The following is a 19952-nucleotide window of genomic DNA, read 5'->3' on the forward strand; positions in this document are numbered from 1 at the left end:
AGGAAATGAACTTTCTTTAATCAGCGGTGCAATCGATATCTTTTATTAAAAACAAACTTGTAACTAAAGGTCATCGTACATTCTTAGTAAAATCCATATTTCCTGGATATTATTTCCTCCTTATCACATAGTTCAACTAACGTTGCATTTAAGTTTTGATTTTTTATAAATCACTACCAGTTCTAGAATATTATATTCGATTTTCATGTTTCATATTTTATATTTGAAAAATATAATAGAAGCCACTCGCAGAGTAATTTCATACAAATTATCTAATTTGCTACTATAATTTAGTATTTATTTCTGAAACGATCCAAAAAGGTGGGCGAGGAGAGCGATAGCAGTGGCAGCGAGAGAAGCCCGAAACAAGCGAAGAGAAGAAATCGTGGAGGGCCACCAACGACGAGGAGACGAAAAAGTGGAATTTCCGCGCGGGAAAGGAACCTCAGGAGGCTTGAAAGCAATGAGAGAGAAAGAATGAGAATGCATTCCCTAAATGACGCTTTCGAGGTAATTTTCTAATGTCTGAAAAGTACAGCACGGTTAGAAGGTTAAAGAACCTCAAGAGCGTTCCATACTCTATTGAAACCAAAGTAACTATAAAGAAATTGGACACACCTTGGCAAGTACGTGATCATCACTCCACCTTAGTGTATTCTCCCTTTTTAAACGCTACAAGATAATCTAACAATATCATCAAATGACTTACTTGACGTAGAGATTCAAAGAAAGAAAGGCTTTAAAATTATTAGAAAATTTTTCAACTTGATTATAGGAAAAAAAAATTGTTAAATACCAAAATTTGATTTCTTGTTAGATTATCTTTGAAAATGTGATCACGTACGTCTTCTTTCTTTCCAAATAGAAATTACAATAAAAATGTATTACTACATTTTAGAAAACTAAGATAAAGGAACTTCTGCAAACAAATCCATTAACTTCTAAAAGATTAAATTGTTACCACTTTCCAGCTCAATAGATGCCAATAATCTGAAGAATATTGTCAATGTTTTTATCGTCTCGTTTTCCAGCAATTACGCGAAGTGATACCTCACGTAAAAATGGAAAGGAAGCTCAGTAAAATAGAGACGCTCACGTTGGCGAAGAATTACATAATGGCCCTGACGAACGTCATATGTGAGATGCGCGGTGAAGAGCAACCATACACGTAAGTACGCTTATCAATTTAATGACGGAAAAATCGATTATTTCCACGACGAATTAGCGATACGTGGTCGACAATCGAACTATGTGTTACGTAATTTCCACCTCAATGGTTCTCGATAATTAACGACGAACAGAAGCGTTTGATAAAGATAACATATACGCAAGTTTTCGAATTGTATATTTCAGACGAGCACTGTTGAAGTTAAAATCGAACGATTGTTAAGACACAGGTGCACTGTATTTTATCCCTATAAACTAGTATAAGTACCGATTCATACTTCACACAATTATCGCCTTCTATTCTTCTGTTCTTTCTGTCAACATTTATCAAACCTTCTACAACAAACATACACGAGGAAACATACACATTTTCGCGCAGAAATAATTATTTTTCACTGTGCCTTCCATAAAAATATTCTTTCTACGCGTTTGCCTCCCATTCACTTCAGGATGCCCGAGTGACCACTGCATTTCGATATGCAAACTCATGCACGAGCAGTGCATTCTTTTGCACAATTATTATTCGACGCATCGACTCGAGGCGGACCACTGTTTTCCTATTATGTAATAAACACTTTAATTTGCCAACGGGCGTGCCTCTAATTCACGAATTCAACCTGAAATCCCCTCGTTCCACGAGGAGATAATCGACTTTTGCGACGCGCGTCACGAACCCCATCGCATGTCGACATACCCGAGTTAGAGCACCGACGTTCGATACGCATTATAACGAAGATGCACCGCTTTTCCTTCATTTTCACCGTTCTTTCAACGCCTCGATGCTTTCTCGCCTGTTGCAACCGCGCACCTACTTATTTCTAAACAATTTTCCTCCTTGCAATTCGTCGTTTCACGGTTTCATGACAATTATATTCCATTTCAAAATTATTTCAACATTCAGTTTCTATTAATTTCAATCATGCACAAGGGCGAAAGAATTTGTACTTACCAGTTGACTCAGCAACGTTGAGGATCGAGGTCAATTTAAATATCTTCACAAATCCTTAGAATAGAATACAATATTATCCACCTGTCGTTTAATCAATCCATAACGTTCGTTATCAAAAGAGGCCAGAAGTGTAGTCTTGATAAGGGCTGAAAGGAGAAATTTTACAAGGTTAAAGTCAATCGTTCATACATTTAATCGTGAATGACGTTTGCGCTCCTTCGGGGCCGTTAACATTAGTTTTAATTGCAAAACTAACGGCGAACGCCAGCTGCTAACTCAGACCAGAGAGGTATGCATACCAATTAAATTAGTTAACGCGAACATTTGTATTCTGGATCGCGTGAAGCGAATCGTTGCCACAAATCTTGAGTTTCGAGCGGCGATTGCGTTCATTGAACTTTGAATGGCGCGCATTTTCGAAGTCTTCGTTAATAGCTTACGCGTCACTGTAATTACGTGAAATAATCGTCAGGAATAAATGTTCACTCGAACGTTTACGATTTTCTTGTATGCATGTATTTATTTACTTCTTCTTATCACCCTTTGTGCTCAGTAGAAAAATGTTATAGGTATATGATAAGTAACAGTTGGATGATGCAATAAAACATTTTGAATATACGATATGATCACTTATAAAGATGTTTTCAAATCAATTTTAAGATAAGAACGATTATTAGATATATTAAACTTACTTTGATATGTTAATATAATCTGTAAATTTATTTAGAGACTCGGAGTTTTTCATTTAAAATCTATATGGGAACTAGCATTGCACTAGAAGACAAGCTTCGACTAAGCCATTGTGTAAGTTTCAATTAATTAATAAAAATTTTGCAAATAGTACTCTCGATCATAATTGCTTATTCAATGTTTAGTGTCTTATTTAGTGATGTAGAGTAAATTTTTAGTGCATGTTGACATCTTCATGATGGCTACCAGAGAGTTCCACACGAGACTATATTTCGCATAATTCGTAATTATTTATTAATGTTGGCGGCCGTCGATATCAAATCGACATTCGAAACTGAAGACAACATTTTATCGACGACCTTTGCTTCATCCATGGTCGGAATACTTTGCAGTCAGCATTATCTTTACTTTTACTGAGACCAGCCAACTTTGATTGATGCTTCGTTTAACTTTTGACTTTAACCAACTTTTCTTGAACGAGATTTATCAATTTTGTGGACGTCGATTTAAGAATGATACTAAAGTAGAGATCAAATTTAAAAACAATTTTAAAAAATTGTTCAAATAAGCTTCTCAGTGGAAGTAGCTCCTTGTACACAAAAAAAGTGCAAAGTATATTTTTGCAATTTTGGTAACTATAGTCTCCAGAAACGTGATTTTATTATGAACTTAATTATAATACTGACTATGAATTATATAACTATAAATAATAATATGTACTAACTATCAATAAGATAACTCTAACTATAAATAAGACAATCGAATAAAAACAAGTATCTACTTATATTCATAGATATGCAAACTACTGAACTGAATTATTAAAAATGCTAGTCATCTTAATTTTCTAAACTTAAATTACTCATACAAAAATGTATCCTTAAATTTTGAAACTAGGTAATGAAAATTTCTTCAAATGGAATCACAAACTGAGAACGTATTTTTGCATGGAAAAAATTCTTTTAAACAATTGCCAAGAATGTGCCGCACAGATGGAAAAATGCATTAAAATCAAAACTATATGACAACACGAACAAGACACAAGATAAAAACATCACACTGACATAGTTGCATCATGATTATTAAAGTTGAAGTGCTACGTCAGTAAATAAGAACGGTCGGTCGACCGACACGTGCAATTTCTTTTCAAGATTCGAGAACAGATTAAAAAGTTAAAGACGATTAAATAAACGATAAAACGATCGTTACGATTGAAACAAAATGAATTCAATACACAACACTTCGGTATCGCATTCTGCCTGATAAGAACGTTTCAAACGCTTTACCGGAATCAATTCTAAAATTAAATGGCCAAGTAATATCTAATAATCTGGTAACTTTTTAATAATATAGGTACACTGAAAAAATACTCGAATTATAAGAATATGATTTTTCTATTTAATCCGTGACATTTAAAAATTTACTAAATATTCTCTTGCTTTAACTTCGAAGAATTTACTCTCCTAATTTTAAACCAAATAGTCGCTAATGGGTTGGTCCCACAAATAAATTAATTTAAATTGAACCCATAATATTAATAGGGAAAGGCTGCCGAATTTGGACCGACGCCTAGGTTGGACCACCACTGTATCTTGTAATATATAAACAATTTGCGCCGTGTGGCAAGCAATATATGCATTGCTTATATATTAAATTAATTAATTCGACAATCACTATCATACAACACCAAACGTGAGAAAACCAAATGTCCATCCTAGGGAACCGGTTGTTTCGAGTGGACTAATGTCACAGTTATAAAAAACTACTTGTCTAACATTTTACATTATGTCTTAAAAAAATCAATTAAATTATCTTGAAAACATAAATATTAACATTTTCTCCGCTACCTCCTTAAATGTACAAAATGTTTTATCACCAGCCAACAGTAAAAAATATTATACTGATCCAAATTCGGCAACCTTCCCCTATACCATTACGACAATTCGTAAGAACAGTACACGACATAACGTGCCAAAAATTTATTTTCAGATTCGTGGATGGCGAGTGCGGGTCTAGCAGTGGCGACAGCACAGGCCAGTTAGAGCTGAGCGGCGGCGAGCAACCGGAGGAGGCATCGCCCGCCTCGATACACGAAACCAACAACAACAGCCTGCTCCACGAAGACCTAGAACGCAGGATACCGTAGCTCGCTGGCCGCCGCCTAAAACCTGACCGATCCTCCTTGACGAAGCTCTCGAGACTCCGTCGAACCTTGTAAGAAATTCGCGAAAAGGAACGCTGGAACAGAGCCTCGCGAGGGGAGGAGGAAGGGGGAGGACGGCGAGGCGCAAGACTTGACGAAAGCCGAAGAACCCGAGAGCCAAGGGAGAATCGTCGAAACCGCTGTCGCGAAACGATCGTCGGCCAGCCACTCGAGACTTATCGAAGAAGATGCAATTCGGCTTTTACGAAATGATCCGTCCAAGGTCGACCTCTGGAGATCTTTTGAAGGCCAACGAGCTGCGAGGTTGACAGAGGAGGGAAAAAAAAGAAAAAAAAGAAAGAACACACGACTGGCTTCACGGGCTAGTCAACCTCGGAGGTATCCTTCTCTCTCCTTCGCTCCTCTCTCACTGTCTCTCTCTTCCTCGTTTTTTTTCCCTTCTCTTCAAGTGACACCGTGTCCGTTACCTTGAGACACCTCGAACTTTTTGGTCGACGGCTGTTATTGAAACAGCTTTTACTGTGCCCCCGTCGATCGTTAATTGTCGGGAATTTATGCCCTCGAGTCGCCTTGGGTGTGTCAGTCGCGTGCCAAAGGTGCTCGGAGAGACGGACCACGGGACAGCGACGACGTGGAACTCAACGAGACCTGAAAATAATCTTGACGAGCTCACGCTGTCGGGCTAATTTATTCCAAAGCCGACGCGGCTCGAAACTCGAACGCATCGTTGGACTCGGGGGATCTAGGAGGTCGGCGACGATAGATCGGATCGCATCGGCGACGGTAACGATCTAGTGGGACGCGGGAACGTGTGAGAAGAACTGTGATAGAATTTCGTATTAGAAACCTCGTTGCACACTGTCCACGCGCGTGACACCGTGCTACGCACTTTTGTTTTCGTTTCTTTGTGGTGATCCACGGTCCGCGAGCCGAACGGGAGCATGAGGGGACGTTCGTCGCCGGAAGTGACCGTGAAGAGACACCTGGGCGCTCGAAGTCGAAGATCGACGCTCGATGGAAAGTGAGAAGCAAGGTGAAAGTGATCGCGTGATAAGGAATGTCGGCTCGTTCGACCCGATTCGGGCGTTAAACGGAGCAGCTAGGTAGTCAGAATTGTGTCTGGCAGCTGGACCAGCTTGCAAACGTCCCTCGTGTGTTTATCTTGCTCAAACGAAAGCGTCTTTTGACATTTTAAGTTCGTCCTCAGTCAACAGCTTCACTACCAGTGAGTGATTTAGTTTCTGATCGAGTGTAAGATGTTGGGGTAATATTAGGTAACGTGGTTGTTGAGAGAAAGAGATATTGGAGTGAAAATCGCGTAGGAGGAGGCGAAAGATTCGTCTTGATTTATGAAGAGTGAATATTCTCACTTTGGGAGAGGTTTAAAGGAGAAAGATTGATGGTGGATAGAATTGATAACAGAGTCACGTGCAATATTGGCTGCTAATGGTCTGGGTTACTGAAGATAAGAGGGACTAGTTTTTATAGTTTCCTCCATTAGCCATTCAACATGCACAGTTTGAATGCTATTGAGAATATTTCATAAAGTCTCCTTAGAACCACTCTTGCTGAAGACAATAATTAAAATCCTCAAAACTTAATCACTATTAGAGCATTTAGTAACGCTCACAGCAGACAATTCACTTCTGTACTGTCAATAATTTTTCGCCAATTCCAAAATAGGAACCTTCTCTTATGACACAATAAAATACTTACTAAACTATTCTTAAAATCTGAGGAAACTGAAGCTACTAAAAACTGTCCTATTATTTATCATTCTAACTTTAACCACGATGAGCAATTTGGTTTAAATAAAGCTTCGTTTAACGTTCGAATCGAAGAGAAGGGAACGGATGTAAGTATATCCGAAGACACACGGACTTCGAGGAATAACGCGTACCTTAGATATACGTACACATACACATACACACACACACACGTATACATATATCTATATATATTAATATATACACATATATTAACATATTAATGGTTAATACAACGGGTGTTAATCATGAATGTGATAATATAAGTTCTGCTGTATTATCTCGAGAATGGGGACCAGAGACATCGACTTAAGTTACCAAATCCCGCGATTATGCGGGATGCGCACTTCCGGCTAACTTCGAGCGATCGATTTGCAGATTGTACCTCCCTTTGATAAAAGAGAAGACGAATGAATTTAAATTTAAAAGTTCATGCACGTTGGACATGACGCGATCGACGCACGAAGCTAGACGCATACGATTATTAATTTCGTTTTACTCTCGTGGGTTTTTGTACTTTTTATCGCGTTGCTACTACAGCGAGCACTTCTCTCTGTTATTCTTGATTTGTTTCTTTTACACGCCTACGACGTTGCCCGAGTCTCGAGCGACAATTTTGCGAGACTCGAGCACCAAAAACATCTCCTTTCTTATAAAATGTTGGAATTTACGAAAACTTGTATCTTGTGAGGCTTGAAAGCTTAAACAGATTAAGGCAATCGAAAATGCATTCTCTTTATCGTTAAAATTCTTGGACTGTCTTCCTTCTCTTAATGTTTGACTCGTAAGTTACTAATTATCTATTTCAAAAACCTCTTCATCGACTATAGCTCTTCTAACAGAGAAAAATCATTACCACGATGTTTATCAGCTGTATTATCGATGCCTAAAAAAGGAACGTGTAACGATCGTCAAAATCGATGCAACAACCGAGTCTTGCATTTATCTCAGAATATTTCAGTTGTCAATCGTAATAAACGACTACTCCATAGGAAAAAGATTTAGTGTGTACTAAACCCTTAGTAATAACTAACATCTCGGTAAATTCTTATTTCGATTAGATAAAATAACGATCGAGTCAAAAAAATGTAAATTTCATAGTGTGAACTAGAAATCATCGTTCAAATCGAATTATTAAGGGTTTCTGAAAAGCATATGCGTAACTACGTACTATAAGATACGAATAAATATAAAAAGAAGAGTGTATATATATTTGAAGTTACGTTTCTATGTAGTATATGTTATGTATATGTACACACAATACGCAGAAATATCTATAATACAAATACATATATATATATAAATAGAAATATATTTTCTAAATGGAAGAGTTTTATAAGTGATCATATTCTATGTATGCGTTTTTGTGCTATCGTGTATATACGCACACTTGCTGATTGTGCATATACGGGGTGATTTGAAAAAAGGTTGAATAATTTAGGGGAACACAGTGCTTTTTCCAATAAAGAAAAAGTGTTCTTGTATAGTAAAACAAGTATTAAAAAAATTGTGAATGAATTTAATATATCTTCTATGATCTACGAAAATACTACATTTGAGTTCATATGATAGAAAGGCATATAGTTTTTGTAAAAAGTACAGAAAAAATCTGATTTGAAATCTTAATTTATTTACTCAAAAAACTATTTATGAATCATTTGAACTTATTGGTTGAATATTATTTCTTCTCTTTTTTAATGAATACCACATAATTTTAAACAGGTTCGACTTTTTTTTAAATTACCCTATATACATATACGTATCGTCGAAAGAAAGAGAATGCAAAAACCAATAAAAGCATATGTAGATATACGAACGCAAAGTGCATACGTGTTGAACTGTTTTGTTGAACTGCTAACGATACACGAAAATTATTTCGCTCGAAAAATATATCACAGAAAGAATATTGACATTGAAGAAACAAATACTGTGAAAGATAAAAGTTTTAAAATTATTTTCAATTTTTTAAATTGAAAAATATATTAAAGATTATTTCCCACATTATTATAGTATGAAACAGGTACTAACAATATTTCTCATTTAACTTATCGTAATTTAAACAAAATACTATATTGTCTAGTACCTGATTTAAATTGCAAACTCAAGTGTTATGTATACACAAGTAATATTTTATCTGAATGATGTGGCGTTCACGACTGTATTTTCAACTCTCCTTAAATCAGTGACATTTTATTGATAAAAGGTGCCATTAGTTTTGTTCTTCCAAACATACACAATACATAAAAAAAATGATTTACCATATTTCTAAAAAATTCAATCCTTTCGCGTTTATTTCCCATATTTTCAATGATTTAGAAAACAGTTGCACGTATGTACTTACATCGGTTGTACTGTGCAAGTTCGTAGACACGCATGTGTGCACGAAGAGTCGTTTATGCTCACATGTACAAACGTACGATTAAACGACAAACGCACGAGCCGAGACGAGAAACGGAAGTATGCGTTGCCTTACGAACGACAAGTCTCAAATGCGGGAACTTCCTTCCGTGTGCGACAAATGAAATTAAATTATTGTGAACGTTAGAAAAGCATCAGAGGATCATTTTCATCTAGGGTACACTTCCTTGCTACCGTCATTTTTCTTTCGCGTTAAAAACAAAAAGAAAACCGAAGGAAACATTCGTGCAATTTTGTAAGCCGTGTTTAATATTGTAATCGTTAGGGAAGAAAACGCAAGAAGTTCCACGCCATACTTTTCATGGGTTTTAAATTAATCATACTCCTAGCTGGAGTCGTATAACGATCGAAGCTAATGGTGATACACGTTTATCATTCGTATTTGCGTTCCGTACTCAGAATTGCATATTTCAAGCGAAAAACATATTCCTATGCCACATATTAGTTTATATCACGCACTATATTATTGTTATCGCTATTATTATTTTACGATTTGTATTATTATTAATATTATTATTAATATTAATATTTTATTAATATTTTATTGCTATAGTTTAATCTCACGTTAGTACAATTCTTGTCATTTTGAGAGTCCGATGATAGAGTACCTACCATGCGAAGAGGAAAAGGTACATGATATTATTATTTATCGTTAATAATAAAGTGACCTGAGCAGATATAGTATCCGAAATAGAAACTTTCTCTATGAATTAAACGCAACAGGCTTATTAGGTACATATAAATTTCAGTAATATGTTTTGTTGAAATTTGTACACCTTCAATTTTGCTTCATAATTCGTCATTATCTTTATATAAATTGAATTAATTTTTTTTTAATTAACCCTTCGAGTAATGAAATCATGAGAATTTTATATTTTAATCATACCTGCGGTAATATATATTATAACACAGTACTTAAAGGGTTAAGATTTTAAATTTTGAACAAACAGTACACACTTGACTAAAAACATGTTTTTGTAGAAGAAAAGAGAAAAAAATATTATATACCAGGCGTATTTAAATAATTTGACTTCGCAGATAAAAAATAAAAAAGTTCTAATTCTTTATGTCTGAAATTCCAATTATGGAAGCTCAATATTATCATTTGTTTCTATTTCGAATGCAATTTTGTTCAGATTTATGAATGAACTGCAGAATTTTACTAGCGTACGTATATACGTTCATGAGCGAGGGAAAATTTTGAGAATATTGCAACGAGCGAGATATGTTCATCGACTTCATTATTTACTTAAAGAATCATTGTTAAGAATGTCAAGTTCCAATTGGTAAAATCGTCTTCCTCAAACAGACAACCATTTTTCATCTAACATTTTTTAAGAACACATGAAAGAAGAATCGCGTTTTTGCGACTTGAATAAAAGTAAATTTCTATACGAATCCGCCTGATTCAATAATATTGCTGAGGTACTTAATTTACGAAAGTAACAGGGTGCAACTTTCTATCGCGTGTATTCCTCTTAATGTTCTACGATCTCTCGTGGAACGTTAATACAAGAGTGTAGAATTATAACGTATATTGTCGAAGTAAGTGCGAAAGAAAATTGAACAAAATTTGCAAAAACTTACAAAGAGAAACTGAATTTTTGTAGCGCAGACTTGACTTCAAACAAACGCACGACTGTAATCTCAACGTCACAGTGTGAAATTAATCGTAAAGAGAACAAGGGAAATTTTGAACGATGTTCTGAGGATTGCATACAGCGCTTTAAATATACATCATACGTATACATTTGTGTACAAATCGTGAATATAAGCCTCCTAAATAAAATGAGCTGGCCTCTGCAAGCCCTGTTTTATGTAAAAATATCGTCTTTTTATTTATAATTTATGGTCCAGATTACCCAAAACCATTCTGGTCAAATAAAGGGGATAGTCCAGAAGGGTAGTACTACATAAGAAATTCATCTTCCAGGGGTATGTATTGTATATCTTCACGACCAAAAGAGGGGGAATCAATAAAACAAGTTCTTCGTATGAGATTGATCAAACAAAAAATAATTTACGAAAAATTAATATTTTCATTAAAATAATCATTGCAGCAAAAATTTTTGTTATACATATTATCAATAACAGGTCAATACGAGTCACATAGTGATTACTTATAATTCTTCGGTAACGGAGATATAAAGAAATTTACAACTCTATAATTTTGTAATAATTTCCTGAACTAGACTTTATACTTCCTGCAATGTTCAATTGTGTGTTATACTTTTTAAATAAGAATTTACAATTGAAATTGTTGTAAAGACATATCTTTATGGATATTCGAGGAAATGATTTAATTATATTGAAATGTTGATTGCATGATTTAAAAAAAACTTAGTACCATTGACTTCGTATAGATGGCGAATTGGGTTTATGCTCAAAGATGGCGTGATTTAAGGAGTCACAGAGTTTTCCTGCTCTGAGAAGCCACGGTATATTTACACAGATCACTGGTCCACTTACTATACTATAAACTTCACGTTGACGCCAGTAGTAATTACATAGTAGTGGTTGTATTGTTTACGTCTTAAATTTGTGGGAGCTCTAACCTCCCTAACATTTGTTTATATTTTGGATTAGATATACAGTTTACAAAATATTAAGCACAAATACATGTGCCATACTTTAAAAATTAATACAGAAGTGAATAAGATAAAGGTTTGTATTAATATTTAAATAAATTTATGTTATTTGGTTGATGCTTGTTTAAAAAAAGAAATAGAGGTGTAAAAATCTTTGGAAAAAAATAATTAATTAGAAAACATATCAAAGTTATACTTCTTTGACAAAGCTTAATTGAAATCATATATCTATTAAAAATAAAAGTGAATGCGACTACATTTAATGTCCCTTTAAATTTTTTATTAGATATGTCCCAAGAATGCAGTTTGGAAACTTTACCAACAAACAACCTGATATGGTTAAAAATAAAAGAACCATTATGCAATACTATAGAAGAAAACGATTCAAATACAATTTTAACAGAAGATATAAACAAGGAAATCTACAAAGTAACACAAACACAAATTGTGGAGAACTTATCTTTACAAGAAAATCAAGTACCTGAGTTACCAAATAATTTTGCTGAATCTTTAACAAATTTAGTTTATCTTAATCTATCTAATAATCAACTAAGTAGTCTACCAAACTCATTAAGCATATTAAATAAACTAGTGTATTTAAACCTAGATTACAATAAATTTGTGTGTATTCCAAATGTAATTTGTGAATTAAAAAGCCTGAAAACATTAACAGCACGTGGAAATTGTAACAAATCACTTCCACAACAGTTGACTAATTTACCAAATTTGGAAAACCTGGATCTCAGTTTTAATAACTTAAATAATTTACCTACATCATACGAAAACCTAAATTGTCTACAGAATCTTTCTCTTGCAAATAATAAGTTTAAAGCAATTCCAGAATGTGTTGCTAAAGGAATGTATAACTTAAAAGTTTTCAATTTTTCACAAAACATTTGTTCAAAATTGAACATTTCTCCAAAGAGCACCAATTTAATAGCCTTTTATGCTGAAAAGAATAATATTTGTCCATCATTTCCATCGTGGATATTGAATTCTAAGTATAACAAGTTAGAGATAGTATCATTAAATGAAACAAGATTTGAAGCATTTAATCTGCCAGAGAAACCATCTATATCATGTATTAAAAAGTTATTCATGAAGCAATGTAAAATCTTTGAAACAACTGTAGAAAGACTAATTGCTGGAATGACCAGACTTGAGCAATTGATAATAGGAAACTCAAGAAGTTATTATGGAAACAGTTTTTGGTGTCTGCCAATCGAATCATTGCAAGATCCATCTTGCCTTAAAGAGATTGATGTGAGTCAAACTGGGATTCCAATGATGCCCAGAACTATCAATAACTTTATTAACTTATCTAAAGTGGACATGAGTTGTAATAACATGAATTGGTTGCCTGATGAAATTTGTTGTTTAAAAAATTTAACAAGCTTCATAGTACATAAAAATCAAATAGCAATGCTTCCTAGCAATATTGGAGAAATGGTGTCACTAAAAGAATTTAAAATATCTTATAACAATTTGTATCAGCTGCCTGAAAGTATGAAATTGTTGAACAACTTGCAATATCTTGATCTTTACAACAATGAGTTTGAAACAGTACCAGAAGTGATAGAGAAGTTATCAAGCTTGATAGGACTGGATCTTGAACAAAACTATTTCTCAACTGATGGTATATCGGTAAGAATGTAAAAAGAAACATAATCTCATGGTTAAAAGCAACCAGAAGAATCTTTTAATAATTAATCACATCAATAGCTCAATAGGGATACTCATTACGAAAGTACGAAACATATTTTGAGAAATCATTGGCATGAAGATAATAGAAGAATGAATGGAACCAAACCAAAACCAATAGAGGAACCAGAGACGTTTTTTGAAGATAAAAGACAATATTCTACATCTTCAAGCTCATCTTCAGAAGATTTATCAGATGGAGAATACATGTGCTCATTGTAAGTTACTTATTTTTTTGTTTGAGTATTCATTTCATGAACTCCAATTATAAATAAACACAACTAATATACTTCCTAAAAATTTCTGATATAGAAAAGTTCTTCAAATTTTTATCATTTCAATTTACTACTCCTTCAAAAAAATAAATTAAAAATATTTTCTGTACACTTATAATTTCAATTTATAGAATTTCAATTATATGATACGATAAATAAGTTTTTATCTAATAAAAATTATATCATATGTGCATATTACATATATTATAGTAAATGTACAATTTTATAAATATTATTTACTAATTATTAAGTAGAAAGCATTAAAAGTATGCATAAATCAAATATTCTTACTTTTGCTTTAGTCCAGCAGAACTTTTTAACCAAACTAAAAAGGAACATTGGGACAGTTCCGAGGATACAGCTGACGAGTTCGATCCTCACGGTAAAATTTTACGAAACTATTAATTAATCCTTCTAGTTTTAAAAATTCACTAACTTCTTAACTGCACTGTTGAACACATACTATAAACTATTATAAGAATTGCACAACGGTTAAGCTCTTTTGGCATGGCGGGAATTTCAGCAGTAACATCTTATATATATCAAACTATTGAAATGTACAAATAATTCGAAAATGATTTCACATGGATTAGCTATGAGAACATATTATAAATACACTAGAAAAATATTTGTAGAAATAATTAGTACTTTACCATTTTTGTCGTAATCGTCTTCAATGAAAATTGATGTAGTGCCAGGAGAGTGAGCAACAAGTGAAATTGGCGTTCGAAATTGCTATCTTGTTTTCAGAGTGTAAAGAACCAAGGCTTCGCACTTATCCACCTATTACTTGTTATAATCCATTTCGACCTTCTTATCGTCCTGCCGATTCACACCAAAAACGAGTTATAACGCGCGTCGTGCAAATGTTGCGGGACGGAACTCTCACTTGGCCGAAAAATTTTGAAGAAGGCCAATTCGAAGATCCCTAAAGGATATGACTAGAGTAGTACCTGATTTAAATCAATTAATATACAGTTAGGAGATCACATCGCAATATAGTTTAATAAGTAGGATAAATATATAAAAATAAAATGTTTTGTATTTAGTATAATAATATATTTGTAAAAGTTTTCGAGCCACAGTCTACCTCACTTATCAATCTAGCAGTTAGTTATTGAAGTAAGTAATTCTTCTGACTAGTGTAGTATTCAATTTAAATAGTATATTTTGATTCAAATGGAACTAAATTGAACATCATTGTGAAGAAAACTAATTTAAAGATCTCTAATGTGAGTATTAAAAAGTACTTTTCAAAATAATTTGCAAGTCTCTTATACTGAAAGATGTTAATAAATTGATTACTCAATTTGTGAAAATATCGATTGAGAAACAGTTATATTGAGAGCTTAAGTTATATAAATGAATATATACATAAATGTGAACACATATTCATATTTATGTGCAAATATATTAAAAAAATAAATATTTGAGACAGCGATTTATTAATTACCTCAGATATTATGACATTTAGTATAAAACATAATATTTAGTATAACAGGTAAATAAAAGTGTAATTTTGTTACTCAAGGTTTTTGAAGTATAGTAAATCAATTGACTGAAATTGTATTGAATTTAATTATACTGAAAAAAGTTCATGATACAGCCTGGTGCACCCTGTATAGTTTAATTATTTGGAACACTGCCAATCTTTAATTCAGTTTTCTACTTTTTATTCTGTAATCTTGTCCAAAAATAATCTATTCAAAATAATTAGAGAGAATGTTGAAAATCACGAAATGAATTTTTACGGTGTTATAGTTGAATAATTGAAAGTTAACTGCAATAGATTATAGGTCTTTTTGATCGCAATGTTTTTTCTTATTTTCTATAATCCGATATTTGACTTATTGTTTAAATACTAGTTTCTCTAATTAGTTTGAATAAATAAAAACAGAGAATACTCATTTTTCCTACTGTGATAAAATATGTATAATTGTTAGCAATATTTACTAATGCAGAAACCATATCAAATAACATGTAGAACTTTAGTTTTCTACTCATTATATTTTCAATTTCATACTTGGAATAAATTATGTAACGTATTTTAACGATTTAACGGAAATGATCGTTGGTGATCAAATATGATGTTGTTATTTAGTTATAAATAACGACGCATACGACTGATGCTTTATAGCAAAACATGTTCTTATAAACAAATAAGATAAAAATAGAATAAGATAAGATAAGGGAAACTTTATAACGTAGAAAGTAATAGTTTGTTCATGATAAGTATATTTGGAATTCGAAGTCTAGTAAAATCAATAAAAATGTTGATAAAAAGCGTTATATAAAATGAAGTAATTAAAAATAGGAAATATAAATTTTGTAGTGTTTATATATTCAGTGTGACGTTTGTTAATATTTCTAACAAAAAAAAAAAAAAATAAATAAAATTTGAAATAAATACAACTGTGTAAATAATAGTTTATTTACAAGTATTTTTGTAACATACATCTGCATATTTATCTGCTTTTCGAAATTCTCTTTTACTTTTCTTCTCTTTACGTTTTTTCATTTTCAGTCTATGCAGTTCTCTTTTCTCGGCTTCTCTTTTCTCGCGAAGCATTTTCTCTATATACATAAAACAGATATTTATTTCCCAGTCGGACATCAATATTAAACTACTACAGATTTAATTAAAATTATTTTATGCATTACCTATCGAGTTGAAATTGCATTTGCAACATGCACATTGTCGATAATCTTCTTGAGAAATGCTTGGAAATTTCTCGTGTTGTTTTACTCTTTTTTGCAACCATCTCCTTAAATTTTATAAAGAGATTATTAGATATTATGCTTGCAATAATATAAAATAATATAAGGTAATGTATTGGATTGATAATATATTACAATTAACACGTATACAAGATGCATCACACGTTTTTAATTACTATCATGACACATGTAAGATATTTCTTTAACGAAAGATGTGCAATCTATCTTCGATATTTGAATGTCATGTATACAAATTTTTCTCTTAAAGTCATTCGACTGAAATTACTATTATTAATAAATGCCATTTTTCGGTAAAACTAATTTCAATATAAATTTACGAATTAAATAAAATGAGGATTTAAAAATGCAAAATATAAATTTCTAGAGTATTTGTGAGGCATCTTGCTGATTTCCACATTCTATCGTACCAGCATTGTTCCTTCTTACGCACTTCCTATTCCTATTTTCTTGGTCCTTCTGTTTCTTCCTGTCTTGAAAACCCTTCTGAAGAAAACTGAATCTTTTTCTTCTTTTTTCTTTCCTATCTTTCATTTTCTGTACGCAAACCCTGCTCAAATCGGAGCCAGTTCGATGAATCGCAACATCCCGTGTCCGATAATCTCGTTTGCATGTAAGACACTTCCCTGTGCATTCATCGTCAATATCTGAACAAGAGCAGACTGGGTCGTCATTCCATTCCAAATGATCAGTAAAAGTGTCTTTATCATGTTTATTTGTAGCCCACTTATACCTAAATATAGAAAAACATAAATAAGTTAAAAATGGATTATAATATTTAAAAAATCGAATGAATTTCATCAGAATGTGAACAAGTAATCGTATCTTTTGTACTGCTTCGCAGCGTTGTATTAAAATTCAATATTTATGTAGAAGGTGCGAAAAAAGTCTTACAAAATGCTTTATGCATTATACCATACATTAACAACTAGATTACACTTAGTCTGTCTACGATAATTACTTGAATCGCGTACCACGTGCCATCGTACGACTTCTCGTGCGAAGAAAGTTCGCTGCGACGAGGCAAAGGGTAAGGAACAGTATAACGAACAGGATCGACCAACATATCGAGCGATGTTGTTCGAGGTAATCTTTCTTATTCTGTGACTTGTTTTCTTTCTTCTTCACTTGATGCATCTTGTGGCTGAAACGTTGTATTTTGAAATCGACCACGTGTTACTATGTTTCTGTCTGACGAATAAAAATAATAAGTAGTTAATTAAAAATTATTAAAAAGCTTCTTACGCTGTGGCATGTGCTGCTGTTGCTACGATATACTGATTGTGTTTCACAGAAGTCTGGGCATGCTCCTGATGAGCTCTTTTCTTCTTCTTCTTTTTCTTTTTCTTCTTCTTCTTCTTCTTCTCCTTTTTCGTTCCTGCTACAGACGAACGTTTGCCATTCTTTGGCGTTTGCCTCCGTGACACTCTGTGTCCTGGAAATTCTAACGTATCGGCTCTATCGTAATCCTTCGTGTTGAGGAAGTTAATTGATCTGCGATTTTCTCTCACATACTTTGCCAGGTCAGCACGTCCTAACCATCTCAGCGATATCTCCATCGTTGATCGTCCCCCAAGTTTTGCATTTTCTGTCATAAAGTAGGGGTTTCGCTATCTATAATTTTTATCGATATAAGTTCCATGTATCCATAAAAAGATCTTTGCCGTATGATAAATAAAATTTATTTTTGATTTATTCCAATTTTATAGAAAAGACATTAATAATTTTAGAGTTTTAACTGATTTATTAATTCGTCATATATGTAAGTTTTTTAGTCATTTAAAATGCAATATTAAATATAACATGTCCTGTTATTATTGGCTCTAACGATTGGAAAATAATGTTCCAATTTTGTTTCAATAATTTCTAATGTATTGTATAAGAAAAAATATATATTTCTTTGGAAATGTGTATGACTCAGGGAATGTTACTGAAAATAATATGACAAATGATTATATTATGCATTTAACACGTGTCGTCCTACGTGAATCATTAGTAACTTGCTATCTTGAAATCATATTTTATCAGGCACACAGCTATATTGTTCAATCTCACATTGTGAGATTACTGTTAGATAACTATATATAATTCAATGATATTCTATTTTTCTAATAAATGAACATAACGTAGTTCTTCGATTAAGTTTCTACTGAAAACGCATTGATAGGTTCATCGTATTGCTTCAAGTACAGATAGTACTAAAATGACGTCACATTAACTATTTTTACTTGGAAAGTCATTATTCCACTGTTCGAGGTTGACTAGACACTCTTTTGAAGTAGTCGGCAGATAATTCAAATTTTCATCCAAAGCTGCGCGTTTCTTCACTTTACGAATCAGCCTCTCTGGAGTCAACTCGTACACAGCTTTCAAAAGCTGCAAGCATTCAAAAATGCTCAACTTCTGCGACAAGTGGACAAGCTCAGTCTCTTCGAGGTCAGTGATGCATTGAACAAGAAATTTTTCCTTGAAGAAAAACATATCGATAATATTAATTATTTGTAATCATTTGATTGTCTAACCACTGTGTGGTTGATTAATTATCAATGATAGATTATATTTCTAAATACGATTAATAGGCAAGAGGAGTTTTTCAGGACTCACCTTGTTTTCGACGAAAACTACAATCAAAATGTAAAGTGTGCGTACAAATTTCATTCTAAAATGAACGGGTAGAAAATTCGGTTGAAATAATTCGTAACAGTTGCATATTTCTGTCAAGAGAGTACTTGACAGATCTACATATGATAGTCATTTTAAATTTATCGATTATCACGCGGTGCTGATTCCTGATATATCGCTCTGATTTAAACTAGGTAATCGATTCGTCTGATGAGTAAGCTGTTTGGTAAATTGATGTGACAAAATGTGAAGAAATAGTACTTGCTAAATACGTAACATCTGAATGTATTGAAAAAATGATAAATGTACAGTACAATCTGTAAATATCTATGATCTGTAGAAAGAAATTAAGATCTTTCTTTCCTCCAAGGTAAATATACATATAAATGAAAAGATATCGAAAAATATTCCAGGTGCTTTCATTCAAAAAAATCCTGTATATATTTCTTTATACACAATTCTAAAGCAACATATAATATTTACATTATACACAACGCAGTTCAGCCTCCATATGTACGAAGTTAGAAGCAGTCATTTAATAAAATTATTTCAAGATGTTCTGTTTATTGTGTGATATTATACACATATTGTTAAAGGACCTAAAGATTCCTCGTTGATACTTTAGAAATTAGGTTTATCAATTACATAAGTTACGCAGTTACATAACATTTCATTTATGAGGTTCGACTTTATTCGTTACTTTACAAAATCGATTAAACGCCCCTCAATTTTTTTTCTTCCCCCTTTATTCAAGCCCCATTAATACCTTAACCAATCAGTCACATTTGTTGTAGAAGATTAATAGGATTTTACATGCAGAGAAGTATACAGTTCATGTGTAATTTAAAGAAGCAAGAAATAAGAATGTGACGGAAGTGT

General features: G+C 32.9%; 3 protein-coding genes across 5 annotated transcripts in view; 2 read left to right on the forward strand and 1 right to left on the reverse strand.

The window, feature by feature from the left end:
* The window catches only part of LOC143187637 (uncharacterized), a 167394-nt gene extending 156420 nt beyond the window's left edge, over positions 1-10974 (forward strand). The window contains exons 5-7 of one of the 2 annotated variants that reach the window (XM_076391877.1): positions 322-510; positions 1032-1168; positions 4793-10974. In XM_076391877.1, coding sequence (XP_076247992.1) covers positions 322-510; positions 1032-1168; positions 4793-4949 — 483 coding nt within the window. In that variant the 3' untranslated portion in view covers positions 4950-10974. Of the gene's footprint in view, positions 1-294; positions 511-1031; positions 1169-4792 lie in introns of both variants that reach the window. The other variant, XM_076391886.1, reaches the window with a different exon arrangement.
* Positions 10975-11684: 710 nt separating this feature from the next.
* On the forward strand, positions 11685-14965 carry LOC143187634 (uncharacterized). Of its 2 annotated transcripts, XM_076391868.1 has the most exons (5): positions 11685-11815; positions 12026-13383; positions 13462-13658; positions 14018-14097; positions 14466-14965. In XM_076391868.1, exons 2-5 carry the CDS (start codon positions 12028-12030, stop codon positions 14645-14647), a joined length of 1815 nt encoding a protein of 604 aa, XP_076247983.1. In that variant the 5' UTR covers positions 11685-11815; positions 12026-12027; the 3' UTR covers positions 14648-14965. The 2 variants fall into 2 exon arrangements, with proteins under 2 accessions (XP_076247983.1, XP_076247987.1); XM_076391872.1 differs by lacking the exon at positions 14018-14097 and having other exon boundaries at positions 14466-14556.
* A 1178-nt stretch (positions 14966-16143) lies between these two features.
* On the reverse strand, positions 16144-18932 carry LOC143188351 (uncharacterized). The gene is made up of 5 exons (XM_076392559.1): positions 18680-18932; positions 17697-18039; positions 17413-17595; positions 16862-17184; positions 16144-16289 (listed from the first exon to the last, which is right to left on the reverse strand). The coding sequence occupies exons 1-5, from the start codon at positions 18930-18932 to the stop codon at positions 16144-16146; spliced, it is 1248 nt and encodes a 415-aa protein (XP_076248674.1).
* Positions 18933-19952: the final 1020 nt, after the last annotated feature.

The sequence above is a fragment of the Calliopsis andreniformis genome, chromosome 2, assembly GCF_051401765.1.
Source record: "Calliopsis andreniformis isolate RMS-2024a chromosome 2, iyCalAndr_principal, whole genome shotgun sequence".
In the NCBI taxonomy this organism is placed as follows: domain Eukaryota; kingdom Metazoa; phylum Arthropoda; class Insecta; order Hymenoptera; family Andrenidae; genus Calliopsis; species Calliopsis andreniformis.

What these genes read in the sequence shown, in the direction of transcription:
- LOC143188351 (XM_076392559.1), bottom strand. Translation starts at nt 18,932, where the DNA reads ATGTTTTTCTTCAAGGAAAAATTTCTTGTTCAATGCATCACTGACCTC. An exon ending in GTGGAATAATGACTTTCCAA is followed by an intron (nt 18,040 to 18,679) that starts GTAAAAATAGTT and finishes ACTTTATGACAG; the next exon opens with AAAATGCAAAACTTGGGGGA. An exon ending in CGTAAGAAGGAACAATGCTG is followed by an intron (nt 16,290 to 16,861) that starts GTACGATAGAAT and finishes TTATGTATATAG; the next exon opens with AGAAAATGCTTCGCGAGAAA.
- LOC143187634 (XM_076391868.1), top strand. Translation starts at nt 12,028, where the DNA reads ATGTCCCAAGAATGCAGTTTGGAAACTTTACCAACAAACAACCTGATA. An exon ending in GGAGAATACATGTGCTCATT is followed by an intron (nt 13,659 to 14,017) that starts GTAAGTTACTTA and finishes CTTTTGCTTTAG; the next exon opens with TCCAGCAGAACTTTTTAACC. An exon ending in TGACGAGTTCGATCCTCACG is followed by an intron (nt 14,098 to 14,465) that starts GTAAAATTTTAC and finishes TCTTGTTTTCAG; the next exon opens with AGTGTAAAGAACCAAGGCTT.